This window comes from Engystomops pustulosus, chromosome 1 (genome assembly GCF_040894005.1).
Source record: "Engystomops pustulosus chromosome 1, aEngPut4.maternal, whole genome shotgun sequence".
Lineage (NCBI taxonomy): Eukaryota > Metazoa > Chordata > Amphibia > Anura > Leptodactylidae > Engystomops > Engystomops pustulosus.
The window spans coordinates 132,744,524-132,762,872 of record NC_092411.1 but is presented as its reverse complement, the minus strand read 5'-3'; the positions used below and the strand labels follow the sequence as shown (position 1 = coordinate 132,762,872).

At 38.3% G+C, this 18,349-nt stretch overlaps 1 protein-coding gene across 4 annotated transcripts in view; it reads right to left on the bottom strand.

Moving 5' to 3' along the window:
• Positions 1-290: 290 nt before the first annotated feature.
• SLC24A2 (solute carrier family 24 member 2) overlaps positions 291-18,349 on the bottom strand; it is a 119,956-nt gene continuing 101,897 nt past the window's right edge. For all 4 annotated transcript variants that reach the window (XM_072153924.1, XM_072153940.1, XM_072153915.1 and 1 more), the window contains 6 exons: positions 12,033-12,131; positions 8,807-8,925; positions 6,182-6,325; positions 2,494-2,583; positions 1,439-1,605; positions 291-1,352 (listed from right to left, as the gene is read on the bottom strand). In XM_072153924.1, coding sequence (XP_072010025.1) covers positions 1,103-1,352; positions 1,439-1,605; positions 2,494-2,583; positions 6,182-6,325; positions 8,807-8,925; positions 12,033-12,131 — 869 coding nt within the window. In that variant the 3' untranslated portion in view covers positions 291-1,102. The remainder of the gene's footprint in view (positions 1,353-1,438; positions 1,606-2,493; positions 2,584-6,181; positions 6,326-8,806; positions 8,926-12,032; positions 12,132-18,349) is intronic.

The window sequence follows — 18,349 nt, the reverse complement described above, 5'->3', positions numbered from 1 at the left end:
TAAAAAAAATAAATGGATTTCTAAAAAAATATTCCTGCATAAAGCAGATATATGGCACATGTGTGTTAATAATTTGGAAGGTATTACTATCTGTCTGAAAAGCAAAACATTTTACATTCTGAAAAGTGAAAAATGCAAGGAACATGTTCTGATGAGCAAAATCACTAAATAGTAAAATGGCAGGTAATGTAACTACAATTTGGATGCTACACATGTTTGGTACATCTTTCCCCCAGAGAAAAATATTAAAGAAACATAATACATCACTCATTGCTAAGCCGTAATATATATATATTTATATATTTATTTATTATTTTATAGATATTCTTCAGCCTTGCAATCAGAACAGAACTACAAACTGTTACTTTAAGATGGTACATTAAATCACAAGACTGATACAGAAATTCTTGTTCTTAATTCTGTTAAAGTATCCAGGCAGCCTTACTAGTTCCTTAAATGACACAATTTGATGTTTAGTGTTTCCGGGCTAAGATACATTAATTTGTGTTTATCTGTTTAGTTATTTATCCCCATAAATATATAACCTAAGGAGTGAGAAACCACAGATTCTTTGTGTACACTTCATACCCAGCATATAGTTGGTCACATTTGTATTGTATTCATTTCACTATTGTTTTCTATGCTACTGAGTGAAGTTACATATATATCTTGTTCCACAACACTTCTTCCAGACTATTCTACAGGCAGAGAAGTGTTGAAATACAGCCGTGGTGATGGAATGATGTGCCATTAATCTATTCAAACCTAACGGACAAATATGAATCCCAATGCATTGATATCATTCACTATATGTAGACCCATGTTTATCTAATGTCTCTCTTTGTTGAATATTATCTGCATATTAATATATTTATGTATATATAATATGTGAAGAGAGTAATACAGGAATATAGTGCGCATTAGAAAATGTACAGTTTTTCTAGATTCTAAAATCTCCAGTAAAAGAGTCACAATTTGACTTTATAAGCATGAAAGATATTATTTCAGAGTGCATGCCGACAATGCTTTTGGCCTGCTGGGAGTGAAGCTATGCTCCTGTCTTTTGACTTCACTGCATCAGTTTCAGTGTTCAATAAATAAATTAGAGCGTAGCTGGACACTGGATTATGCGGTTCTCAAGAAGGACGCTGATGACCAGGAAAACAAAATACAGACCAAACATCATGCATCCCAAGATCTTGTTCATTCTCCACTTGCAAAAAGCGATAGATAAGATGACAAAGAGCAGCATAATAAAAAGGAGGACAATCGCACAGAAGAGACCATTGCTGCTCACTGTCACAGGTTTAAAGTGGTTACTCATGGAATACAGGATCCACGGCATGGGGAGGCTGTAAAAAACAAACAAAATATAATATAATAATACAATTTTAAAATTTATTCTAGAGATTTTTTTTTTTTTAGTACAACCACTTACCCAACTGTGATGTCAAATATGTTGCTCCCTACAGAGCTGGATACTGCCATATCCCCTAAGCCTTTTCGTGCAACAATGACACTTGTTATAAGGTCTGGAATTGATGTACCGGCAGCTAATATTGTGAGTCCCATGATCTCTTCTGTTATGCCAATAGTTTCTCCTACCTGTAGTAAATTATATTAAAATATAACAATATTACCAAATTTTCTGTGGAAACATAAAATATATTACTGTGTATTTTACTAATATACCAATATGAGTTAGTTAGCCAATTAAAGGTAAACCTACAAAAAAGAATCACCTCCAAGGTCAAATGGCTATGAGCAGTCACTGAGTTAAGTTAAGTCATAAACCTGAGTTTGACAAAGGCCTATGTTTGGCCGAAACGTCACTAATTTGAATATGATCACTTACGTGTAAATAAACTACAGGCGGTCCCCTACTTAAGAACACTCGACTTACATACGACCCCTAGTTACAAACGGACCTCTGGATATTGGTAATTTATTGTACTTTAGTCCTAGGCTACAATCATCAGCTGTAACAGCTATCAAATGTGTCTGTAATGAAGCTTTTGTGTTAATATTGATTCTTATGACAATCCAACATTTTTTAAACATTTTTAAAACAAAAAAGTTCTGTCTGGGATTACAATGATAAAATATACAGTTCCGACTTACATACAAATTCAACTTAAGAACAAACCTACAGACCCTATCTTGTATGTAACCCGGGGACTGCCTGTATCCACTTGGCATTATATATTCCAAGGAGTGCTGGGATTATTCTTTTATTTTTGAAGTATTTGGGGTGGGAACCCTAATCCTACCTAGCAACCATAAATTTTGAGGTGCAACCACACATATCTATTGATTAGCATCATTTGTAGTGTGGTGTCAATGAAACATGTCTGCCTTCTAAATGGCACCAGGGTGGGGATTATTGGGGCCCATACAGAACATTTGCATCACGGCTCATGTATCTGAAGCTAGAACCCTGTATGTGTTAGTTAATTCTGTTTTTATTTTTCCAGCACTAATATACATGCTTACCTGATGTGCCCACCATACCATTAGATAAGAAAAAACGGCAATCCAGCCAATTGATCCAAAAAATGTTATAGGGAAAAATTTTCTTGATGTCTGTATAAAAAGAAACAGGTAAACATATATTCTGTAGCCACAGAAAAACACATTTTTTCTGACAAATAAAAGTTTGAGTCTCAACTTCAAGCAATATGAACTTAAACGTTTACTCTATAATAATAAAGAAAAAATATGATAAATGCTAACAAAATTATCAGAAGTTGTGTATCTATGATGGACTTTTGCTGGCACGACCTCCATAATAATGTGTACTTCCTGTAAGAGAAACAGCTCTCCAAATAATGTTCTAGAAGCTGGGACTTGCAAGGCGGGCTTTATGTACAATATGCATAGACTATTGTGGAAAACGCTCTGCTTTGTTGGGCATCTGTATCTGTGTCTGCACAATTATCCCTTTGATGTTTGCTGTCTCTGTTGTGTTTTTCATTTTTATTCAGGATAAGGTGTTATATTGCTAGGCAATTTATGAACACAAACAGTACATTGGTAACATTTGTATTGTGGTACAATGAACTAATGTCTTACTGCGTTTTATAGAGGACAACTTGATAAAAGATTTCTCTCTGGCAATATGGTTGATTTGCACATGGAGTAAATTCAAGCTTTTTGTAGTGGGGGTAACTTAGAGAATAGAATTAATGTTATTTTAACAACTATATATATATATATATATATATATATATATATATATATATATATATAGTAAAGTCCAAGTCAGCACAATCTTATAGACTCCTAATAAGGAGCGGTGCAGCGCCCCCAAAGGTTCTGGCTTGATCCTCTTGTAGATAAATAAACTAGATAGCGGGCAGCACTCCATGGTTCAAATTTCAAAATAAATGGGGAACTTTATTGAACAAAGTTCACCTTTTATTTTGAAATTTGAACTTATATATATATAAGTTTTAGGGGGGAATTTATCCTAACTAAACGTAGGGACGCACTAAATTTGGGTTTTATATATATATATATATATATATATATATATATATCTGTTTGTGTGTGGAGAGAGAGTCTTTATGGGTAAATCTCTGGAAGTAGAAGTAAGGGAGCAAGCACTTAACTGTACAGTATGTGTGAATGTAGTCAGTGAACCTGTGTCCCTGATATGAGCAAATATGCATTTTCAGTACGTTGGCTAAATCTGGTTATTTCGTCAGGATAACTTTTTTCTTCTACTTTCTTTTTATTAAAGGATTTTATGTAATTTTACAAGCATTAACAAAGAAGGGAAACATGAATGCAGCCCAGTAAACAGTAAGGCTATATTCACATTGACGTATGCGGGACGTATATACGGCCGACGTATATATATGGCCGATATACGTCCCCCATAGACGGCAATGGGCGCACGGCGGCCTACGGGAGCGGTACGGTGCAGCACACGTGCGGCACTGTACCGCTCCGTACCCGGGAAAAAGATAGGTCCTGTTTTATCTTTAAAACTCCTCCTTTCCACCTGCACTGCCGTTGCCCGCTACGGGTCTAAGAGGTCTTGCAGGATCTAACCTCATAGTTGAGACCTATATAAGGACAATAAACATAAATAATAATCTTGGTTAATAAAGAGTTAAATTTGCTTAAAGTTAGCGAGTGTGATAGGCCTGCCTAAATAATGGGTTTTAAGAGCATGTTTGAAGCTTTGGCGGTTGGGTATTAGCCTGATAAACCAGGGTAGGGCATTACAGAGAAATGGTGCACCTCTGGACAAGTCCTGGAGACGTGAGTGGGAGGTTCGAATAAAGGAAGAGAATAATTTATAATCACTGGCGGATTAAAGAGCACAGTTTGGAACAATAAAGTGAGATAAGAGAGGATAGGTAGGGGGGTGCAGCATTATGAAGAGCTTTGTCGATGAGGGTTATTAATAGAAATTGTATTTGGAAGGAGACAGGCAACCAGTGCAGCGACTGGCATAGACTGTAGGTATCTGCGTAGCATTTGGTGTGAAAGACAAGACAAGCCTGGCTGCGGTATGGAGAATGGAACCGGGGTAGGGCATTACAGAGAAATGGTGCACCTCTGGAGAAGTCCTGGAGATGAGAGTGGGAGGTTTGAATAAAGGAAGAGAATAATTTAAGATCACTGGCGGATTAAAGACCACAGGTTGGACGATAAAGTGAGACTGGATGCATCTGTGTAGCGTTTGCTCTGAAAGACAAGACAAGCCTGGCTGCTGCATGGAGAATGGATTGTAGAGGAGAGAGTTTAGTAAATGGAAGACTACTTAGTAGGGAGTTACAGTAGTCTAGACGAGAGTGAATCAGAGCGACAATTAGTACCAATAGGACTGGGTACCATAAGGAACACATCCTGGGGACACAGGGACACGTCTGGCAGGGACCCTGGTAACCTTTGATATAAGTTATAATTTTACCCACAAAGAACAGAATTTTAAAGAAATGCAGGGCATGGTATTGGCTAAAATAAAATAAAAATGTGTTTATTGTGTCGGTGGTCTCTCTATGGTTTTAAATAAAGACAGAGTTGTTTTCACGTATGAATCTATTCATGTTTTTGAGAGCTGTTTAGGAAATGTATGGTAGAAGGGTCTGTCCTCACAAACAACAGACATTCAAAATTGAAAAATAGACAATACATAGTTTAAATGGAGTAAAAAAAAGGTCTAAATGTTGTGTGTAAGTTGAATCTTACATTGATAAGAAATTTATCACATAGCATTGGAGGCATTGGAGTTTTTTTTTGATTAATGATTTCATTTCATCAGCTCTCACTAGTACAGTCAATATTGCGAGGCGCTTCAACACACTGCTGAATCTAAAAAGTACAAAACAGCCAGGGGGGGCTGTTTTGTACTTTGTACTTTTTAGATTCAGCAGTGTGTTGAAGCGCCTCGCAATTTAGCGACTACATAAGTTATATGTTTGTATGTGTGATGGAATGATTGGAGATTAAGCATAAGGGCAAGATATAGGAATTTTACTCCCCCTTCCCCTCCTCCCCTTAGCTGGTTGAGGCTATGGAATAGGAGTAGTGTTGGGCTTTGAATGTGCCGTACCATAGCTTACATATTGGAGGTTTGAGGGTTACACTGGAGTGAGACTACCCAGCTGAGAAACAAACTGAGGACCCGTATGGTTCATATATAGACCTTTACCTAGAACCTATTATCACTTGCCCTATATGCCCCACACCGCTCCATCCGCTGAGCACGACTGTCTGTTAGTTTTAAATTTCACGTATTGTCAAATGATCTTTGATCCATCCCTTCACTTTTTAAGATAATTAGTAATAAAAGTTAAATTTTATGTGACAAATGGGTGGTATTGTCCCCATAGGACAAACCTTTCTCTCCCTTTGATATTGTACTATACACCCAGTCACTTTGGTCAAATAAGTAGCTTTATTTCTCCCTCGTTTGACATTATAGCTAACACATGCAGAGAGTTTGATTAGTCAAACCGGCCTTATACTAAGCTCTGTTCCAGCGATGTGCCTCTATCACCACTGCTACCTGCTGGTATACAGAGGCTACAGTACTGACGTTATGTCAATGCAGCATGCACAATGCAGCCTGATATTGACGGCACATGACTGCTGCAAAGTATCACATAGGCTTTGTTTGGATTAAATCCCATTTTTATGTTTTTCCATTGCAAAACACTGTACTCACTGCATTTCGGACATCAGGTAAAGTCATCCACAAAGGAAATACAATTGGTAGCACAGCAAGATAAACAGCAATTTTACGCTTTTTAGAAGGCCACGCTAGGCTTAGAGGCTGGTCACCTTCATCAGCAGGCTCTGCACTTGTCACCTAAACACAAGAAAGTGCATAAAATTTAATGTTTAGAGAGAAAAAAAAAAATATATCTTTTAGAACTGAAATTGTTCAGAGCAGATTCCCAATGCAAGAAAGTCTAATCATAACATGATGGGGAGGAGAAAAATGCAAACTGCTTGCACATGTATTTATAAAGTGTACAGACACCTTTGTGTCGCGGCTGCATACCCGGTGCAACACAAAATTCTGCACTGAAAGGGGCGTTCTGGGGTAGAGCTGGCAAATTTATCATGCAGTGTCCGACAGAATTGTGTTGCAGTCCTTTGTTAGAGGTGCACCAAAAAAAAAAGTTGGTGCTCTCTGCCTGAGCAGTGCAGGAAGTGCCAGATTCAGGAAGAACGGGCGCCACACTTCCGGAATCTTGGGCGCACCCTGCACTATACACAGGCAAACTGTTTTTGATAAATATGGGCCACTGTCACCAGCTTTTACCCCTGTAAATTCCCAACACCCTTAGGTAAGGTATGAAATATTCATTCTAGCACTCACATTGCAAATAAGTTGAAAAGCTCTGAAGAGAGCCTGAGATTTGTCAGGCTGAGAGGTTGAAGAGCGAGCTCCACTTCAGATAATAGCCCCATATTTGGGCTTTATAACTAAATATTTACTGTAAAATGAAAATAAAGTATCAATGCACATACCCTGTATCCTTGATTAAAAATGTCCTTTTTTGCCTAATTATGTGTCTGGAACAGATAACAAACTTATTGGGAGTTATTTATCATTGACGGCCTCCTTAGGACAGTTCTATGTCTGTTGCAGCTCCGCTGCCCATCAGATTCATTAAAGTGTCTTTGAACTTTTACTAAATGTTTTTTACTCGCAAACAAGTTGTAAAATGCATAAAAACTCTGAGCATATACTCCACCATGGGACTGGAGTGGGACTTTTTATGAAACTTTTTAAAACAAATGGCAAGTCATGAATCTGGTTTGCACGGCATTGCATTAGCAGTAGTTCCATGTGTTAGGTCTGGTCTCAAGTCGACCAGTGCAGTGAGTATATCGCATGGAAGCCTAATTGTTAAATAGTTCTTTTTGCTCACAAGCAACATGCAACCAGCACAGACTCAAAGTTAGTCTGAGCAAAAAGCACACTTTATCTGAACAGATAGTCGTCTTTTATACACATCAGAACAGGCACCACACATGGTCTTAACAAAGATATATACTGAAGTAATCTTTACTTAGAAGATGTTATTTTATTTTTATTTTATTTACTCGTTAAAGTCCTTTTCTCGTACTAGTCGTATAAGTGTCATAAAATATCATAAATATGGAACTCTGCATTTTTGGGGTGCAAATTATTTCTGGTGCAAGAATTGTATCGTAAACAGATTTATAAATCTGCCCCATGGCCACCTCACTTCACTGCTCCATTCTCACATCCACAAATTGCAGCCTTGAGCTAGCTGCAAAGATGGCAGCTAACTCACGGCTGCCATAGAGAAGCATTACACACGAGAGCAGTACAGTGAGAACACTGGGGCACATTAACTAAGGTCCGTGCTCCAGTTTTCTGTATGACTTTGCACGTTCTTTCAAGTGCAAACTGCTTGCACATATATTTAAGAAGTGTCCGTGACCCTTTTGTGTTGCAGCTGCACTATTCTTCACTCAACCGAGTTTCGGCATTGAAATAGGTGTTCCGGTGCTCAGTCAGACCGTGAGCCACATTTTACATGCAAAGTCCGACAGAAGTGTGTTGCAAGACTTGTGTTACAGGTGCACCAAAAAAAGGTCGGGGCAGTGCAGGGAGTGCCAGATTCATGCAGAACAGGAGCCACAAATTATGAATATTGCACAGTACACAGGCAAACTGTACATAGTGCAGTTTGCACTGTTTTTAGTAAATGTACCACACTGTGTCTGAGTCATACAAACGTGCCACATATGGCAGGTCCAATTCCTACCCGTATGTGATGCCCAGCTGCACATCTACCTTTGTTGCGCGCACACTCCCCCACAGAACACGCAAATCAGTTGGGCTTGTGGCCCGGTTTCACAGCGGTGTGGAAGGAGCCGCATGCAAGTATATTAGTTGGCAGCATTTTTAGATGGGTATTTTCACCTCCAGAATGCATTCCTGTCCATTAAACAGTTTCTCAGAAATTATTATGGTTAATGAGGCAGTTAGTGAACAAAGGTTGTGTCTTGAGCACCAAGGGGACTAGTATTCCTTCCTATAATGCTCCCCTCTTATTCTATTATTGTCTTGGTTAACCACATGCTTCATTATCATATGGATTAAAATGTGAAGATAAAGTGATAGAAAAGTAAGAAATAATAACAGTGTTGTTAAAATCATTGTGCATTTCTCTGCAACCGGCTGCTACCAGATTATAGCGCTTGGGGAGGTGGTCAACTCCAGTTAAGATTTCAGTGGGCCATAATAACTTCTGCTCTGCACATATTTGATAAGCAATGCAATACAGGACATAAAGAGACGTCTCACCTGCGTTTCTGCAGCCTCAATATTGTGAGTGACATTTCCATTTTGAACTGGATCAGCAGATTCTTTGGGTGGTGTCACTTCAACCTCAACATTACAACTGTTTGGAAGATCATTTTTTTCTGAGATAAAAGTAATTAAAAAATAATTTTACATTACATGTATAGGAAGTACACATTTTGAGAATGGGGCTCGTGTCTTTTGTGACAACTATGGCTACTCTAAGTTTTAAGAACATGTGGCACAATCTGTTACTATGGCTCTTCCACACACATGTGGCATTCAAACTGAAAGTAGTCAGCAGTTGTATAGAAACATCTCATCATTGAAATAAGAAGGATACGCTATGAAATATTAAATGCAGGACATCTTTATTTCTGCTAGTTAAATTGTCTAGTTTTTGCGACTTTTGTTGTTTTTGAGACTTTTCACTGCGGCGTTTGCTGTAGTCTTTCAAGTGCGCCTTTGTCTGCACCTTGTGCACCCAGTGTGCCTTTTGTATTTTTATTTTCCAGTTGCTCTTGGCAACTTTTCACTTATGCATCTTTTTTTTGATTATTTTTGCAACTTTTAGCCGCAAATATGCTCTAGGGCAGGTGCAAAGGAAGGATTTTTTTCATGGACCCTGTTTTAAAATGTAAATTGGAATTATTTCACATGTTATAAATGGTAAAAATTTTGCACATTAACCTTGTTTTTTTTAAAACATGCATTTACATTTTTTTGTAATTTATTGGTTAGTTCTAGGGTCACATGTGGCATTTTGGTGGCGTTTTGAAATGCATTACAGCAGCCGAGGAGAGGCGATTTGCCTAATAGCATGAGTCTTAACATTTATGTTTTCAAAACGCAATGTAAATGCAATGTTAATGCATGTGTTAACACTGCATTAACAGTAGATGTTAACAGTAATGTAATTTGGCAAATCGCCACTCCTCAGCTGCTGTAACGCGTATGTTTCAAAATTCAATGAAAACACAATGTATGACCTCACCCTTAACACCACGTGTGACCACAGCCTCATATGTCTTCATCTCCCAGGGGTCTGACTACAGTGCTTAAAAATGCAGGACACGGCCTCAAATCCAAAATCTACAGTAGTGTCCACTCCTGCATGTAACCCCCTCACATGGCTTGTGTCCATGTGGATTTGAGACATTTGCAACAAAAAGTCTCAAAAAAGAAGCCAAAATTTGCACCTGCCAGGATAGGGAAAATTGAACATGTATCACAAGTAAAAACACATGATCATACATAAGGTGCAAAAAAAAGACCTTCCAAATGTCTCAATTATACACCAAAGAAAAATATATATTATACATGTCCCCCAATTTGTATAACTCGTTTAAAGGTTTGTTTCACTAATAGAACAGTAAGTGTCTAACCCAGGGGTCTCAAACTCGCGGCCCGCGGGCCAACTGCGGCCCGCGGGACAACATTTTGCGGCCCCCACCTAGAAAAGCACCGGGTCGCGCTGCATGGAGAGGGCTCACGGGCTGAGCCCTCTCTATAGCCGGTAAGTCTTTGCTGCATATTGCAGCAAAGGCTTACCGGTAACACCCGCGATCGGTGCCAGCACCGATCGCGGGTGCTTTCACAGCGATGGCTGCCGGCAATGCTGCCGGCAGCCTCAAAAAGATAGCGGCGCATGGGCGCCGCCATCTTACCTGGGATCGCCGCTCCCCTTGACGTCATCGGGGGGGGGGCGGCGATCTGTCTCCATGGTAGCCTCGGGTCTTCCGAAGACCCGAGGCTATTTCGTTTTAACCCCTTCATTACAATGTGCTGATAGCACATTGTAATGAATGAGGAGGAAAATCCCCATATACTGCCATAGTGTAGTATGGCAGTATATGATAGGATCGATCAGACAACCTAGGGTTAAAGTACCCTAGGGAGTCTGAAAAATAGTATAAATAAAAATAAAAAAAAGTTAAAAAAAAAAAATTATAATAAAAAAACATAAAATTTCAAATCACCCCCCTTTCCCTAGAACTGACATAAATATAAATAAACAGTAAAAATCATAAACACATCAGGTATCGACACGTCCGAAAATGCCCGATCTATCAAAATATGATAACGTTTTTTACAATGCGTTTAACCCCGTTACGGAAAATAGGCACTTTTTTGCCATTTTGAAAAATATAAGAAAATCTATAAAAAGTGATCAAAAGGTCGTACAGTCCTAAAAATGATATCATTGAACATATTATTAAATTTCGCAAAATCAAAAAAAATAATTTTTGTACAGGAGGTTTTAATTTTTGTAAATGTATGAAAACATTATAAATCCTATACAAATTTGGTATCCCCTTAATCGTACCGACCCAAAGAATAAAGTAGACATGTCATTTGGGGCGCTCAGTGAAAGACGTAATATCCAAGCCCACAAGAAAATGGCACGAATGCATTTTCATTGCATTTGGAATTTTTTTCCCGCTTCCGAGTACATGGCATGTAATATTTAATACCATCATTATGAAGTGCAATTTGTTACGCAGAAAACAAGCCCTCACACAGCTCTTTACGTGTAAAAATAAAAAAGTTATAGATTTTTGAAGGTGGGGAGTGAAAAATGGACATGAAAAAACAGGAAAGGGCCCGTAACCGGTTAATCCCCTTCCCTCCGGTACTTGAAGAAGATGAAGTCGCCGCTCTGAACGCACTTGGTGCAGGTCAGAGCGGCGACTTCATCTTCTTCGATGGGAGGGACACGGGGAGGCAAGTACCGGGGGGGAGGGGGGGATGGAGTGTCCCTGACTGGGCTCAGTGCGGTAGGAGCTTGGGACCCCTCGGTGCACAGGACACGTTCATAGAGAAAACACGTCTCCCCGCTCGGGGCTTTCCTTGCGCTGGGAGACGCCATGACATTTGAATCTGAATAATGATATTTTGTAAGCGCATTTTGTGTGGAAAACTTGATGCGGCCCAGCCTTACCCAGAATCTACCTCCAGCGGCCCCCAGGTAAATTGAGTTTGAGTCCCCTGGTCTAACCAATGGAAATTGCTAGGAAGGTCCCATGCCACCCTGCTTGAAAGGAGTGGTAGAAGGGCAGTTGTTTTCTTACCTCATTTATGTTTCTTTCTAGCCTGTCATGGGCCGCAAGTGGCAATACCATGTGGACCATGGGTTGGTGATCTCTCGTCTATCCCTTTTTTTAGCCCATTTCAACATGTGGACATACACACAGTATTGACAGTAGTTCATTTTATAAGTAACACCTACCTACGTAGTTGGCTGCTCCATTTAACCTCTCACTGTCTTCAACCTGGCATTTCTTTTTCGCCATTTTGTGCAGAATTGAAGCCTTTTCTTTAAATTTTCCTTAAATATTGTGCAAAGAATTTATTATCAATTAATTTGTATGTAGATCAATGCATTAAAAAAGCATTATGTTATCATTTGTCTGTTTGTTTTTTCTTGTTTTTTTTCCTGCTTGAAATAAAACATTCAAAAAACCATTAATGGAACAATGGTAAGGTAAGGAATGATTTTGTTACATGGCTACAATTACTAACCATATTAGCATTTAGGCTGATCTACTTCAGGGGCAACAAAGGTGTTCCTCTTCTCCCTAACTTTAAGAGTATTTCACTTGTACATACATGTACAGTAGAGAAGCTGGATTTTAAAGGGACCTAGGCATTGTACCCTATGCTGTCATTATAATCTGACATGCACAAAGTAACTGTATTTTAGTATACTTTATATTATGGTTTATGTAGGACAGAAACATTATCATAGCTTCTTGCCACGTTCTTATACCTAATAAGTTCCTCTATAAGTTATTCAGATCCTTTCCTCCAGTATTCTTGTATCCCCTGTATGTTTCTGATATTCCTTTAAAGTCATATATACCCAATGGGTTTACATTTGTATTATTGAAATACAGATTTATTCTACTTTGGTTTTTATGTATGTTTGGTTCCACTTCAAATTATTAACCAAGAGGCATGATCACTTTAGATAATTTTCTTGCATAAGGCAAGGTGAGTATTTTGCCTTAGGTGGAAGATTTGTGTAAAGGTGGACAGCACTGGCACCATCCTCCTCTTTCCTCTGGTTAGTGCTGCAGTTATTATATCTTCACTGGAGAGTGGAAAGAATTATTGTATCCAGTAGGTGGCAGCATCACACTGTGATGCTACCCTCCTGATTGCACTGAAAAGGTAGTTGCTGGAGAAGGAATTGAAGGAGGAAGAGAAAGAAAGTGGTAGAGGGATGACTCCAGCACTGGTCCATGTGACCGACCATTCATAACAGTGTTTTACAAATCATTCCTTCAGTGCACTTTTTCATACCCCCCACCCCATAACTCACCTTTTGCCACCTTTTGCCCCCCTCCCACGCTCCCAATGCTTCTGCCACCCCGGAGGAAAAAGGAGTGAAAGTAGATAGACAAAACAATAGCAAAGAGAGAGAACAGCAATGTAGAGTTCTCATGAGAGGACGAGGAGAAGGATTTCTGTGAGAGAATAGAATCCATTTTGAATCCTCCACATTCCTACACTTTCTGTTCTGTAGATACAGCCTTGAACAAGGTTTGCTTTTATTTCTGGGAACATCATTTTCTTTGGCGGGGGTATTAAACCTCAAAACAGTGTGAATAAACCCCAATACAGTGAATAACATGCAATAATCGTTAGAGATACATGTTGAAAGCATTTCTGAACAGCATTTAGGTGTGCAAGGACAAGATGCACACCTGCCCTTTGACAAGGAGAATTGTAATGCCAAATAATGAGCTTTTGTTTTTTTTAAAGAGAAGAATTAAAAATCCTCTATTTGGAGACTTTTCTTTAGTACCTGAGTGAATGTCTCAATAAACTTCCCCAAATGCTCTACTAAGATTAAATCCTTGCTGGCTTTGACTAAAGCTAGTGCAAATGATGTGTGATGTCACACAGCTGATTACTCCCTGTAATACTAACAGCTTGTGCACATGTGTGACATCACATGACCATGGTCAGATTTCTGTCCACTGGGAATAAACATAGAAGCTTTCTTAAATAACCATTCCCTACACAAATCATATAAATTATTTGCTGAAAGTGGACAACCCCTTTTACCATAGGCTGTACAGAAAGCATTTTGAAATTCTAAATTCTCAGTACCCGAAATAAGACATTAAATTAAACAAAATCGGTACAAAATGAAACCACAAGAAATTGTGGAGATGCTGTTATAAATAAAAATACTTGCTTGTTTTTGAAGATTTGGTTTTGTATATTTACTACAAATATATGAAGGTTATGACAAAACATGTTTCAATGACAAAGTACTTTTTGTTGTTTGGTAATTTGCATCAGATAAGATGATTAGTAAAAGGAATATATATATATAGTCACATATTTTATTTACTTGCAAGTCATAAAGTAGAATAAAAAACACTTTAAATAAGAATATATAATAGACTGCTGTAACATATACATAGTTCAGTAGAATCACTCTTTCTAATATGTTGAGAGTTCTTATTTAAAAACAGTTACATTGATCTGTTTATCAGGGGAAAAACTAAACTCTTTATGAAGACTTTGCCTTTGCAGGTCACCTATACAGGTATACAGAGACTTAATGGCTCTGCATGCTCTGCTAGGAATTATGGGAAGGAAAAAAAATTAAAACTATCAATCAATGCTACGCATCATCAATGCTTATACATCAATGTACAACTTACAAGAAGCCTAGTGACATGTTGTGTGGATTAATAGCCAAACCAGTATATCCATTCCAAAAGGAACTCCCAATGGTTCACAGCACTGTTGCAATGGTTTTGAATGCCATTAGCACAGTATAGGGAAATGGCTTGACTAAATGAGAGGTCATCAACTAAAGAAGCTTAACTACTTATGGATACTTTATAGACCACTGTTAATGGTGGGAGTTAAAGGCCATGCATTCTTAGCTGAGGATTTTGAGAAGGAAATATGCAAATATGTTTTAAAGGGTACAAACTAAACTTCAGGTAGGACAGTTTAATTAGGAGGTGCACTTGCTCTATACATCTACTATGTTGCCAATAGGTATAAAGCCGCTCCTATGTGTAAAATAGCTGGAGCATTCAATATCTGAAACTTATAAAATAAAAAAGTCCCCACAGTTCATTATTTTTTTTAATTTTTGTGGCCCCTACAACAGCTTATCTCTTTATCATTAATAGCATGTGTATGAGTGTGGCAGAGGACTATACATGAGTTTAGAGTTAATAAATGCAATCTGTTGGTCACATAATTATTTGAACAAGACAGCATGTCCGTAGGAAGGGGTAAAGCATAAAACTTTAGAACATTTTTAAAACAATAATGTGCTTCTGTCTTGATATTGTTAAAGCTTTCTGAACAGGCTGCCATTGCCTGCTGTTATTTGAGCACATAAGGTCTGATGATGTAAGAAGATCAGAGCACAATGTCCTCTGGTGTTGCAATTAGCGCACTGTAAATGGTACCTATGGGGCTACTTAGTGGCTCTCACTGGCTCAAACCAGCAGCCAGTAGACTTGTCTGTTCTGAATGATAATGTATTCATGATAAATCTCATGTACAGCCTACATTTTATGCTGACTTTTCCTGGAATTTTGCTAATGTACTATGTTACAATAAGAATCTAAGAAACTTTGCAAATGGTCTATGTTTTGTGAGTCTATAGCTCATAGGCAAAGAAATGTCTTGCAATCATAACTGACTACAAATAAGGCATGTGTATGGTCATCAAATTAATATTTTGAGAACACAAATACTATGCCTACAGGCTACACTTAGTTTTTTTTAAAACCTGTTTCTCCTTAACCCCTGAGTGACCAAGCTCATTTGCTCCTTGATGACCAGGGCCTATTTTTCAAAACCATCATGTTTCACTTTATCCGGTTACAACTTTAGAAAGCTTTAACTTTCCCAAGTGTTTTTGAGTTTGGTTTTCCATTAAATTTTTTTTACTTCAAAATAGTGGAACATTTTGGTTGATATATGTAACATTTATTTATGAAAAAAGGTGAATTTGGTAAACATTTTGAAAACATTTACTATTTTCAAACTTCAAAATGTTTCAAACTGATAGTCTTACTACCCAAACTAGTTACTAACATTTACCGTATCTCAGTTTTGTGTTGGCGTCAATTTAGAAGTGTCCTTTTGTTTTATTATGACGCTAGAAAGATCATAAATCGAACTGCATTCTCCCAAATTTTCAAGAAAATTTTAGAATCAATTATTTTAGGGACCATTTTATTTCTATAGAGGTTTTGGAAGTTCTGTTAATAGAAGTACCCCACATATCACCCCGTTCTATTAACTTTAACCCACAAACCATTCAAATCAGCAGGTAGGAAGATGGTTAACCCTTTATGTATTTTACAGAAATTCAAACAAAATGAAGGTTTTATTTGGAATTCACTAATATTTATCATTAATACATTCATTTAGCTGCAGAATTTACCCACATTAACTGAATTAAAGTAGAAAGTGCATCTAAGAATATATTAGGCAGCTTAAGAGGACACCCCATATCTGGATGTAACCCACTGTCGGGTGCAGAAGGGAAAGAGCCATTGAGCTTTTGTAGGGCAGAATAGTTTTTAGGTGCCATGACGTGTTTGTAGAGCCCCTGGGTCAATGTTTACATGTGGCATTTTGGTTATGTTTTGAAACAAAATACAAAGGCTCTAGCTGTGATTGCATGTTGAGGCAAGATTGCATGTACTTTGTGCTTAGTTAACGTGTTGGAAACACAATGTTACCAATATATGTGATCACGAGTGGAGCCTCTGGCCATTTTCTTGTGGGCGCAGTTTTTATGTCTTTCACTGTACATTCCAAATGGTATCTCTAATACATTCTTTGGTTTGGTACGATTACAGGGATACCAAATTTATGTAGGTTTTATTAGGTGTCAATAGATTTTACCAAAAATTAAAACCTTATGTACCCCCCAAAATTACTACCTTTACCATATTCTGACTCAAATAACTTTTTCATATTTAGGATTACGGAGTTGGCTAAGGTGTCATTTATTCCGGGAGAAGCTGACGTTTTCATTGCAACCATATTGGTGACTGTGCAAACTTTAGATCAGTTTTTATTTGTGTTGCGAAATGGCAAAACATATCTTTATTGGATTGGACATTTTGGGAGGTGGTGATACCTAACATGTTGTGCTGTTTTTACTTTTTTTCTTTCTATTTATTGTTTTATACGTGTTTGGGTTTTAGGGATATTTTTATTAATTTTATTTTTAATTTTTATTAATTTTGTATTTTTTGTGTTTTTTTTTACTTTTTTTATTTTCATATGAACTAGTGATTTATTTATAGCCTATGTATCTGCATAGACTGACAGGCAAATACTTGGTCTTCAGACATGTGCTGATGGCAGACCCAGGGACCTTCATTAGGTCCCCGGCTGCCCGACTAAGAAGACGGCACCCCACGATCGCCTTGCGGGGTATCGGGAAGAGAGGGAGGGAGCCCCCTCCCTCTGGCGGTACTTCGATCCCATGGTCACAGCATTGACCGCGGGATTGAACGGGTTAACTCGGTTCTGATCCAGACTGTTAGAGCAGGGTCCCGGCACCTGTTCTTCCCAGACCTTAGGTTAGGCCGACGGAGAAACCTATTGACTTAGCCTAAGGCCCCTTAGTGACTGATGTAGAAACTCATATGGGTGGTCACTAAGGGGTTAATGGTTTGTTCAACATAGCTACTCAGTCTACCTTATTGAATCATGGACCACTCAGTGTCCTGTTTCACAGACCGACCACAGTACACGAGAGGGGACTTGCATTATAGTTATATATGATGCAAGGAGTTCTGTCTCACCCACAAAACAGCAGCACCATATTGTAATCATGATTTTACTTCCAGCAGGAGAACCTTGCATCATTCTATAAGACACAGTCCAATCCTCTGCACTTTGGTCAGTCGATGCAGGTCTGTAGTTCATGGATGTACCAGGGCAAATGTGTAACAGCAATGTAAACATCATATGAAAGAAAAGACATGGTAAACCCTTTGTGAACACAAAAAAGATGAACGTGAAGGCAATGTAACCGCAAATGTGATGTAAACGCTATGTAAATGCATTCTGAATGCAAAAGTAAAAACAATGTAAATGCAAATGGAATGTAAATGCAATGTAAACTAATTGTGAATGCAAAGGCAATGTAAAGGCAAAGGCAATGTAAAGGCAAATGCTATGTTAGTGCGAATGTAATGCAAATGCAATGTAAACATGATGTTAGCACAAATGCAATTTACAACTGATGTGAATGCAATGTTAGCGCAAAATGTGATGTAACTGTGATGTAAGCACAATTGTACTGTTACCAGAATATGCAATGCTAACACCTGAGTGAAGTTGGCCCCCCCACCTTGTTCAAATCAAACAAAATTGGTGTCAAACGTTTGTGCTACGTTTGTGCTGGTTTGTGCAGCAGAAATTTTTGTTTGTGCCGCTATCGTTTTTAAGATATTACTGAAAGTTTGCAGAGGTCATCAGAGGTCAACCAGCCCCCCCACATTGCCCAAACCAAACCAAACTGGTGCCGAACAA